The sequence below is a fragment of the Macrosteles quadrilineatus genome, unplaced genomic scaffold, assembly GCF_028750875.1.
Source record: "Macrosteles quadrilineatus isolate MER2022 unplaced genomic scaffold, UCM_ALF_1.0 Scaffold_2__2_contigs__length_208266976, whole genome shotgun sequence".
Lineage (NCBI taxonomy): Eukaryota > Metazoa > Arthropoda > Insecta > Hemiptera > Cicadellidae > Macrosteles > Macrosteles quadrilineatus.
In genome coordinates this window covers 152,159,385-152,170,806 of record NW_026542595.1, presented here as the reverse complement: position 1 = coordinate 152,170,806, position 11,422 = coordinate 152,159,385, and the positions used below count along the sequence as shown (strand labels likewise).

The following is an 11,422-nucleotide window of genomic DNA, read 5'->3' as shown; positions in this document are numbered from 1 at the left end:
TATGACAACAGCAAATTTGCAACCAAAAGGTGAGTGAGCGTAGCGAACGAACATCAACCCGGAGGCGAGTAAGCGTAGCGAACGAGCTAACCTGAAAACAAGTGAGCGCAGCGAACGATTTCCAACCTGAAGGTGAGTGAGCGTAGCGATCGTACTTCAACCAGGACGTGATTGAGCCATGCGAATACTTATGAAGTTAAGCGGGGCAAAGCCCGCGGGTACAGCTAGTTTAATCTAAAAACAGAAGAAAACTATGCCTAATATTTTTCTGTGTTGTAAGAGATTTATCTATCTAAGAACAGAAAACATACTACTATAACCCAGAATGCCAACCGCATGGTAAAAGCGTTAAGTACTTTGAGAGAGCTTTGCCCGTCAATTCGTAGGCATAGCGCCACCAGTGTTGCTACTCAGCATAGCAACACTGGTGGCACTGCCTACAAATTGACGGGCAAAGCTCTCTCAAAGTACTTAATGCTTTTACCATGCGGTTGGCATTCTGGGTTATAGTAGCATGTTTTCTGTGATCTAAGGCACTAAGTGTGTACTTAAGATGTGTAAGTGATGTTTTCTAGAAAGTATAAACTAATTTAAAACCGTAATTCGGTCTAGAACTGAGAGGTAAGTTTAAACAAATTCAATAAATAAATATGTTCTGATATTTTGACTAAACTAGTATACTTTTTAAACTATTGTTAGCATGCACCTATGCACAAAAATGTAAGATTAATTAGCATGTAAGGTTTTATTTAACAACTTAAACACTTGTAGGCTAAAAAATAATAAAATAATATTTTTTTAAACATATTTTGAATAAAAGAGGCAATTTTATGTTAAAAAATAATGAAATAAGTAATAATATAAGTCAAGCTTATAAAAATTATGTAAATCATAAAAGACTAATAGTTAGTTAATAAATAAATAAAATATTTTATACAATTAATATCACATTTAAATTTCTACTACACAAGTTTTCTACTTTTCCGTCTTCTATTTGAGTATTAGTACTAATAACCCCATATGACAGTTGTTTTCAAAAGAAGTCTGAATTAATATCGATTCAACCTTCGCTAGTTTCTGGCTTTCCTCATCAACTTCCAATACCTTTTTGGGTTGAATTAAAATCAGGTTGTCTTTTTTGTTAATATTTGTCATTGTGCAGTTTTCACCATTGATTCTCAACCCTGTCAAAGTTGCGGCTTTATCCCAGTAGTAGTCGTCAGACAGTTTTTTCTCTCCCAGAGGCCCACAGAACGTGTAGATGCTGCTTTGGTTGGTTTGCAAGTACGCCAATCGGGGATTACTCTCTTCTGTTCTTGGTAAGTTTTCATATAATTCGTCAATGTTACCCAAGAAGTCAGGATGGTTCACCTTGTCCAAGGCTTTGACAAAGAAGTGTTGACATTTGTTCCCCTGAATGCCATAAGTTTTATCAAATCCTTCTTTATCGAAATTCGGTTCCGAGCTCTTAGAATCTAGTTCATTTTCATACATTTCTTTTTCCTCTCTGAACTGTGCAATGATGCAGTCACAGTAAAACTTGAACCTGTTTAAAAACTCTTGATCAGTTGTGTTACCATGAGATGCGGAAAATGCTCTAGCAAAAGTCATTAGGTTTCTGTGCTCGTGAGAATCACTGCTGATGCCACAGAACTCTATAACTCTGTCGACCTCTTCACACATTTGCCGAGGAATTTCCAGATTTGTTATAGCTTGTTTAGGCAATGCATATTGCCAGTAAGCTATCTCAAATGTATTTTTTACCTTTTCAATGACATTCATAATAACGTTGTGGTATCTTTTCCAAATCTTTTGCAGAATTAATGAGATCTCGACACCTAATTTTCCCCAACTGATCGACCCTGATTCTTTTTTAGACAAGAGAGAAACAATTGCTAGTATCACTGATTCGAGATCCTCCAGTTTTATATCGGGGCAAAACGCAGATTGAATACCTAACACAAGCTGACGAAGGACGTTGTAAGTAGTCGCGTCGTTAAACTCCGTAATATCTTTGATTACACGGAACGATGCATTTTCCCTCATATTGAACAAGTTGGTTAAATCTGAACAGGCTAGTTCCTCAATCAGTCTACTGGCTAAGTCGTATGTCACCAATGCATTGAGGAAGAAGAAGCACGCAGAAGTAAATTCTACAATATCAATCATCTCCAAAGTTCCATTGATCCTCTTCATGACCACAGTTATGATACCGTTGACAACCCCGATCCCACTTACTGCTAGCGAAGAGACGTTGAGAATCCTCAAAGTCATGATCCCAGCTCTGCTAATGGCAGATTCTGTTGCGACCACACCTTTAGCGATAGCAGTTGTACCAATTGAAGCCATTCCAACCATAGAGCCAGCCAGACTCAACCAAGCACTTCTCGAGTCCGGATTCTTCAGTCCGAGACTTTCTTTGTGTTTCTTGATGTCATGCAAACGGTAGACGTTCCTGGCTGTTTCGTAAGTTCCAGAAGCAAACACTGTAGCAGTGGCACCCCAGACAAAAGGGGTAGCAATAGGTATTGCGAGGGAAGCTAACGTTACTCCTGTAGCTCCGACTAGCAACAATGTGCTCGACACATCCAACCCTGTAAACACAGCAGTGCTCGTGTCACAAGCCGGTGATTGTCCAAACTGGATGTTGACGATTCCATCTCTCACGGAATACACTCCGTCCATGGGATAGCAAACATCACATTTAGGAAGTTTGTTTTTCTTCAGAAAGCCCTCCCAACTCTCATAAACCCTAGGCTTGGGGTCAACAAAGATATGACTGTCCAATTTAGGTTTACCTTCGTCAAATGTCGGCACCCTAAATAGGATTTGAATGCCCTCGTCGTTCTTCTTGTTACGTAAGCGAAGCACAACATATAGACAAGAGATATAGTACAGCCCATCTTCGGGACTTTGCAATGATTTAATTTTATCACAGATAAGTTTGATGTGGTAGGTTTGACCCTTTGTATATTTTGATGTTTTGGTCTCCTTGTCCACTTCGCTGGGAAAGTTGTACAAAGCGTAGCCAATCTTATTCTCGAGCTGCTCCGAGGTCACATGATCGTACACTCGATCTCCCAGGCTGTTGCAGCAACTCTGTTGGTAGCTTCTTGCTCTCCTCTTCCACAGTTTCAGATCCTCGTCCATCTGGAACAAAACAATTTATGTTTATGATATGCAGAACAAGTAAAATGGAAAAATAATGTTAGTAAAGCATATTTTTGGAAAAAATGTTGCAACCATAAGCCCATTCTGAACATGTATGCTGGAAAAAACATTTCAAATGTAACAAAAATGTCTCTCATAACCTTTTGTTTACTGGATCAACATCAAACAAAGGTTAACTGTATGAAGGACCGTGAGGTCTTAAGTTTGCCTCAATAAAGAAGGATCCCTTGTATCATCGGTGTCGTAACCATGCCATCTTTCAATTACACAGTATTCTGCTATTCTGTTTAGTCAAAAACCAAAACACCATACCTTAGATCAGTTTGGTTCTAAAGTTACAATAATTGTTTGTGTCTGGCGTGAAGGCAAATTTTTATCAGGAAAGTTTAACAGGTGGTCTTTTTTTTTCAACATCTTAGTGACCAGTCTGAAGTCCAAATACATCACTATTAACTCTACAGTAACTACTCATTCAGTGTTGATAAGTATTTCATGTATCACCAGCATTTACCATAATGTAACAATGGTACAGAATATTAAATCTAATGTGGTCAGTAATTTTAAGTGCATTGATGTTCAAAACACCTATTGTACTATGCAATTCAGAATATAATACAGCAGTATTCTCTGATGAATCAATAAATACGATAGCAATTTGATCAGTTAGAAACCGTAATTACAGGATGAGAGGTTAATGACCTTGAATCTAACTGCAATGACAATGGCGGAGTTAATAGCTAACTTGTATAAGCAATTGGCTAACTGATGTCAAATTGTTACAAGCTTTTAAACCTCACAGTATTTAAAACTAAACTGTTTAACTAGTGTTAGGTACGCTTTTTAATGTTTTAACTCAACTATTAACATGCCAAAAGTATAAAGTATAAGTTTAAGATAAACTATCAAAATTGTTGTTATTTAATCTTTTTATCAATAGGCCTATCGGGTGCAAAGAGAAACCTTCCAAATTACAGTTCATTATAAATTAAACAAATTTAAAAAATTAAGAATTTACCAATTTAGTTTCCATTTTATCAAAGATAAGGACATTTATCATCGTAGAAATTTAATAAAAATCATAAAAGGTTACTGACTCCAGTCAAAAAATGTGGTTTTAATCCCGAGACAAAAGAGAAGTCTAGGCCTATCCTTACAAATCCACATTTTTTAGTTAGTTTTGATAGCCCCAAGATAGCATTGTCGGACCATTTGACAAATAAAGGTTAAAAAATACACACCAAAAATTAAAAAAAAAAATTTTTTTATTTTTTTTTTAATGTTACTAACTGCTGTACCCATGCTTTGCAACTGGAAAAGGGCGTGGAAGAGAAGAATTAATTCTTTTTCACCACACTATGATGTTTTTGGCTGTATTACATACGTTAATTGGTGGCTGAAAGTTACGTGGCCAGCTGTCATCGTAATTTGGGGACCGAGCAGGTTTTTACATCCTGGGGCCGCAAAATCAGCTGTCCGCTTGCATATTAATTACACAAATAGTATCCATAGCATTGAAATAGAATTGTTTTATTTTCATATAACCTTAAAGTTGCATTGACTATAGGTTTTCATTATTATTGTGAATAGTAGTAGTGTGGGGAAAAATAGTGTTCGTACCACGGACCAAAAATGGTTTTGCAGCTCTCGATCGATTTTGTCTCGAACTTATAAACTATCTCGAGCCGGCAAAACCTCGTTTTCGGCCCTAGGTACGAAATATACTATTTCATCTATTGCATAATATAGTTAGATGTACACAACACAACTTTTTAATAGAAGCCTTATTCAATAATTTATTTTAATAGAATGCTTAATTCAGCATTATGATAGTGAATTTTCACATGAGATCTAGTAATTTATGCAATTGATAAAAAGCATATTGAAGAAATAAAATATTTACACAGCCACTTTTAAGGCCTTTTCACACCGGCGTACTGGACGTACTGTACGTTTGGTAAGTTTTTTTTTCAACTAATCGCTGCCCATGTTATCATATGAGCTCGTTCACACCGCGCGTACAGAACGTACTGTACGTCCAGTACGTACGCGATGATTTTGTGTGAATCGCTCGGAGAGCGATTTTTCTAAAACGTACGTGGCGTACATGGGCTCGCGCATGCGCAGTGAACACTTCCAAACCACAAGCTCAGCCAGTGTTACTTGTCTGAATGCAAACGAACAAGTGTACGTTTTGGAAGTTTCTGTGCGGTGTGAAAGGACCGCGTACAGTACGTACTGTACGTACTGTACGTACAGTACGTCCAGTACGCCGGTGTGAAAAGGCCTTAAATTCTTAACAATTGTTAACTTAAACTATTATATAATTTACTGAGCTCAATTATTAATACTAAAAAAAACTCAACTCACTGAAAGTTAAAATATTTCTCACCTTGTTAATAATTTTGACTTTGTGTTTAAAGTTCTGCTTGTGTTTATATTTTGAACAAAAGATACGTTTAGTGAACTTCATTTTTGAACCAAACCTATAATGACTCATGTGGATATACATTGTATTGTGCTTTAGATGATCATAGATGTAAGTTATCACTGATTTAATTTCTAACAGTTATCCATAAACAAATATCCAGTATCTAATCAAATCAATTAGACAGCCAAGGAAGTGGAACTAAATCAATAACAATCAAAATTCCATTGGCTTTCTGATATTTCTTAAGAAAACCCAAATTTATTATCTTAATGTTGGGCCCATATGAGATAGCGCCTTGAAATATTGTTTGATTGCTTAAGTTTTAAGGGATTGCAGTGACGGTCCCAGGGGGGGGGGATGGGAGGGATATATCCCCCCCGAAATATTTTATTTTTTATTAGCTAACATAAAACATAAATACTAGCTTGAGCGTATTTTATAGCTCAAATACGTATAAAAATTAGGTTTTAGGCTTTAAATTCCACATTTTTTCTGGGGGGTTTCCTGGGGGATATTCCAGACCCCCCCCCCGGTGGTCATCCCCCCCGAAATTAAATCCCGGGACCGCCACTGTGGGATTGCCAAAAACCACTAATTATGCCAACTAATTGTTTTACTTTTAGCTGTAAAATTTTAAGTATAACTTCATAATGTCTAATTGACACTATTCAAATGCACTGTAAATTGATACTAACTCACTTCCATGGCTATTTATACCCAATGTGGTACAGTATTTGGCCTAATAAGTTAAATGTTAACCTACAATATACCGCATTACCTAAAGTGCAAATATTAAAACAATATTTATTGATTTGATAATAATATCCAGATTTTATTAAAAACAATTCTTAGTGTTGTAGGGAGCATTTTCCCTCATCCCTCCCTACTCGCCATCCTAATTGATATGACTTGTAACTATGTGTTTAAATATTTTGGTAGGCCTAATGCCTTGTCTTTAGTTGTACCGTAAACCTCAGAAATTGTATACCAGCACACAAATCTTAAATACACGGATGACAGTAGAGTGTTCCATAACTGAAACACCATTGTGCAGCGAACCTGTAGACTGATACTTAGAGAATTTTTAGTTACTTTCGAGTTTTTAATAAGGTTGACCATACAAGGGCTGTTCATAAGTTGAGGTCTCCATCAAAGCTAGTTCATAAATCTGAGGCCAACGACCTATTCTTCACCTCATCCAGTCCTATTCTAGCTGGTTCCTCCACCCATACACAGAGAAATAAGGTACCGGTACAGAAGAAAAAGGGTGGGGGGTTAAGTGGCGTCTAGAGCAAAGTCCAACACCACCCTTCGCCCTCATGTACTACAAAGCTCACAGTGGAGCCCTGTGTGATAGGAATTTTTGCACAGTGCTCGCAACTCTTGCTCTTCCTTACTCTTCACAATTAATTATATTTTCAGCACAAGTCAGAATATAATAAAGCTGATGTGCACAATCGTCCCATAAGCATGTTTTCCACCTTATTTCTCTGTGATCAATGCAACAATTAATAACGTCACAGAAAAAAAAAAAAAAAAAAAAACATATGAGGAAAAACCACTAAGTGATGAGTAGTGTTGTGTCATTTAGATTTCTGATGAGGTCAACCCCCATTGGAATTTGTTGCCCATTGACAGATGTGTTGTAACGAGCTATTTTTCCAAGGGGGTTAGATATTGTTTTATAACCGCCCACGCACCTGTTGTTGACATCAACAAGCCGAGCTAGCGCCCTTTGATCCGCTTATCAGTTCCGATAAGCCTCGGGTATCCTGGAACTTCAGGACATTCGAGTGGTGGATTTGGATCAGTAGGTAGGTTAATACTTTATTACTTAACTTGAATGATTTACTTTGAAATTACGACCATACTAATGTGTAGGTATTTTAAGCCAAGTATGAATGGAGATGAGTGGTGCGATCTTGTAGTCTTGTAAGTGACTAAGGCAATAGCCCATACAGCCAATGGTAACCCAGGGACCTACAATTTACTGTTGCTGTCGAGAGAGACGTGGCGTGTATGTGGACATTGGTGTCGTTGGTAGTTACTGTGTGAAGTGTTTGCAGTTTAAGTTGGGTAGAGACCCGCTATTGGTGAGTGACAAAATTCCTGGTATTTCGCCTGTGGTATTGTAAAATAATATCTTGGCAATATTTATTCCCTGATTTTATTACAAGAGTTAGAGTTGCTGGTTAGAGCGACGGTTCTGGGCAAGCCCCAAAGTGCAAATAATATATATTTATGAATAATTTATAAATTTATTATAATTTATGTAATTATTATAATTTATATAATTAATTTATGACTAATATAGGCCTATATTTAGTATTTATTTATAATATATTTTTTGTTCATCAGTCTTTTCTAACTTTAAGGTCTGACAAACCTAGGCTACAGGATTTGGCGTGTATAGTGGACCACAGCAAGTGGCCAGTAGGCTTGTAGATATTTTATTAGCCTATTAAATAGAAGCCCAGCTAATCAATAGTACGTTGATAGTAGTAGTGTTTTTATTAGTCAATAATTGTATGCTTTTCACTGAACTACACGGCTTGTTATTGATCCAGCACTTTATATTGGTAGCTTGGATAGCGTAGTACCGGCTATCTGATAAATTTTTTTAGCGTTTGAAGGAATTCTATTTATAACACTGCTACTAAGTAGCTCAATAATTTAACAACAGTGCAACTTGTATTTAGTTATAGCTTGGTAGTTGTTGAGTCCAGTTACTAGGTGTTTAGTTGCTCTGCCCATACTTTTATTATTTTGTATTATTGTTTATTGAGAGAACTTACTGTTTGATTGTTAGCTTGGAAATTAGAGTTGTGTATTGGATTTTAGTGGCCGAGTACTCCCCGCCTGTTGATAACGTGCGTTGAGGTTATTATTGGCAAGTTATCGCATCACTCACATATTTTTAGACACTCTGGGCTCAACTATTGAATTGTTAGGACAAAGCCCGAGTTGCGTCGGCAACGACACCCGTAGGGGAGTGGAGAATTGACGTAGGTCTGGTGGTGATTATTGCACTATTGTTTAGTGACTTTTTTTTACTTGTTCACAGTGCCCTTGTATGAACCAGCCCTATAGGCTATTAAACCCTGCTTTCAGCCTAGTGGTTTCTCTCATAGAAGACCCTGGAATTTTACTCAGCCATCCTAGGCTAAGTAGCCAGTAGTCGGTACTTATCAGTTTCCATTAAGGTGGTTAAGTTTGATTAAACTTTGCTTGTTGATTGGCGTGTTTAAAACTGCCATAAATTTAGGCCAACCGTTGACCTTGGTAGTCTTATAGAGCTACGTTTCTTATCAGCTTCCCGCAATCTCTGGTTTAAGCCATAACTTACTGCTATTCTCATGGGAAATTCCTTTACTATGGTATTGCCTCAAAGGAAACTAATCAACCAACTGCAGCTGGCCTACACCTTGTAAAATATCTCTAGGCCTAACATCGTGGAAATGTTTACGGGACCACTTCTGAAGTACCACCACCCCATGCGCAGATTATTTGTGTCCAAATATTTTGGGCCTACTCCTACACATTGAATAACTTTCGGTTGGCTTCGATAGCAGTTGACACCTTAGACCATAGAAATTTGATCAAAGAACATGATCTATTTTGCAGGAGAGTCAATTTTTAAGTAGACTATGGTCAAATGGTAGGACTTATAAGTTAGAAGTTATCCAAGCGTATAAAGTAGGTTTATACATTTTTTTATTCCAAAAATAGGGGGCAGGGGGAAAGGGGCAAAGCTTTTATATGTGACTCCATCGTAAGTTATTACCTATCGATTGTTAATCTTGCCGGAGAGGGCATAAGTTGGTAGGTGTATGGCTAACACACACCTACCATACCCACACCTACACACTGCACCTACCTACCTATAAGTTTACAGTGGGCCTTGCAAGGAAAGCAAACTACCGATATTTGTAGAAGTACTAGGTCTTTAAGTATGATGGTATTTTTCAGATTAGTAGTTAACCTTCCGTCGGGCGCATTGATTTTCAAACACCAAAGGGCGCTCACGGAAGTTACCTCCGGGAGTACAAAAACTATGCAATGATGAGTAAAAAACATTTTAATAGCAATTAAAACTGCAAGAAAAAGATTTTTTATGAGTTATTACACTATTACTTACATATCAAATAAGAAAATGTTATAAAAACAAATAAAAATAGGTACGGTAAGTGTTGTGGACAAAAAAGATTTACTTTTTGTACTTATACAGTACTCTAGAAAACAAATTTGAATATTGTATGACATAAAAACACGTACATGGTGTAAAAAAACAATAATTTTATACAAGGATAACTCATTCAGTCAACACTATTAGCCAAAAATTGCATCTGTGTATGACATAAAAACACCTTTGGTATTATGAAAAAAGATAATTAACTTATTTCATATGGACAACTTACTTTGTCAAAGCTCTTTAGAAAAAATTGCAATGGTGTTTTAAATAAAACACTAAGGCTGCACTTTACTTGACGTCCTACACTCATTCGATTGTTTTTTCGATTCAATATTTTCATTCGATTGTTTCATTCGATATATCGTTTGGTTAGTTAGGTTAGGTTACCTTACCTAACTAACCAAACGATATATCGAATGAAGCAATCGATTAATCGATATATCGATCAATATTTTCATTCGAATGAGTGTAGGACGTCAAGTAAAGTGCAGCCAACACTAATTATTGTCTAATGCAAAAAATCATTTGTTAGAAAGACCACACATTTTGTCAAAGCTCTTTTTCTTGAAAAAAAAGCTTACCGAACTCACGCACCATTAGTTCCTTCTTCCAAATGTTGTTCCTTGTTCTCCCTTTCAACACTAGCCTACAATCTTGCAATTAGTTCTTCTTCATCCATTTTATAATATCGCTAAATACGGTCAAACACAAGGGCGCACACGGAACTAGGCTCTGGGAAACCCGTTGCATCTCAGGGCGCTCACGGAAGCTACTTCCAGTAGTGACGCAAACCACTCCCCAAGGTCGACTGACAACTGGGAAAGAGGTAAGAGTATACAAAACCGACTCCGCAAAAGTGGTTCGTGAGGTAAATCAGGCCACAGCCCCGCCGAACCCATACTATGGTTTTTATAACGAAAAAAGTAGTGACCCGGAGGTAACCTCCGTGATGCGCCCGACGGAAGGTTAAAAACAAAATGGTAGCTTAAGTAGGTGATATGATTGTCTAAGATAGAAATAACTTAGGTCTTTAGGCCTACTTAGGCTAGGTCATTTGAAAAGGTAGGCCTAGTCTGCAAAAATCTCATCATTTGATAATATTCTCTCCTTCAAAACATAAATTCCAACAATCACTCTCTCTCCAACAATGATATTTCTATAAGTTTGGGGCTAGTAGAAACTAGTTAAGTTTGCCTATATAAAAGGTTAGGTAAAATATTGCAGCTTGCAACATCCACAGCATTACAGAATTCTTAGCTAACTATGGTGCAAAATGGCTACAATGTGGTATCAACTAGAGAATATAATTTTTACAGGTACCTTAGAATGAATAGAAAATGATTTGTTTCCAAACAGTCCGAGTTTACCTTGACTTGACAGTTGACACAACAAAAATATCAAAGATTACGAGAGATAATGAAACAGAAACGAAAGGCAGCAGAAGCAAACAGATCAGACAGACGACAGTTTTTTTTTTCTCTATGCCATGCTACTGCCACTGCTCGCAAAAACGACCAAAGCTTCCTGTACATAGCCTGTCATTGGTTGAAATTAAACACAATAGGACACAGCTGAGAATGTGAACAAATAAATGTGAAGGAGCAGCGGAGCAGCTGATTTTGGTGGTGGTG

General features: G+C 37.1%; 1 protein-coding gene across 2 annotated transcripts; it reads right to left on the bottom strand.

Moving 5' to 3' along the window:
* Positions 1–419: 419 nt before the first annotated feature.
* On the bottom strand, positions 420–11,260 carry LOC128987678 (uncharacterized). 2 transcript variants are annotated; one of them, XM_054408657.1, is made up of 2 exons: positions 11,112–11,260; positions 420–3,150 (listed from the first exon to the last, which is right to left on the bottom strand). In XM_054408657.1, the coding sequence occupies exon 2, from the start codon at positions 3,148–3,150 to the stop codon at positions 991–993; it is 2,160 nt and encodes a 719-aa protein (XP_054264632.1). In that variant the 5' UTR covers positions 11,112–11,260; the 3' UTR covers positions 420–990. The 2 variants fall into 2 exon arrangements, with proteins under 2 accessions (XP_054264632.1, XP_054264633.1); XM_054408658.1 differs by having other exon boundaries at positions 11,159–11,219.
* Between the last annotated feature and the right edge of the window lie 162 nt (positions 11,261–11,422).

Coding starts and splice junctions, on each gene's coding strand:
- LOC128987678 (XM_054408657.1), bottom strand. CDS start 3,150: ATGGACGAGGATCTGAAACTGTGGAAGAGGAGAGCAAGAAGCTACCAA.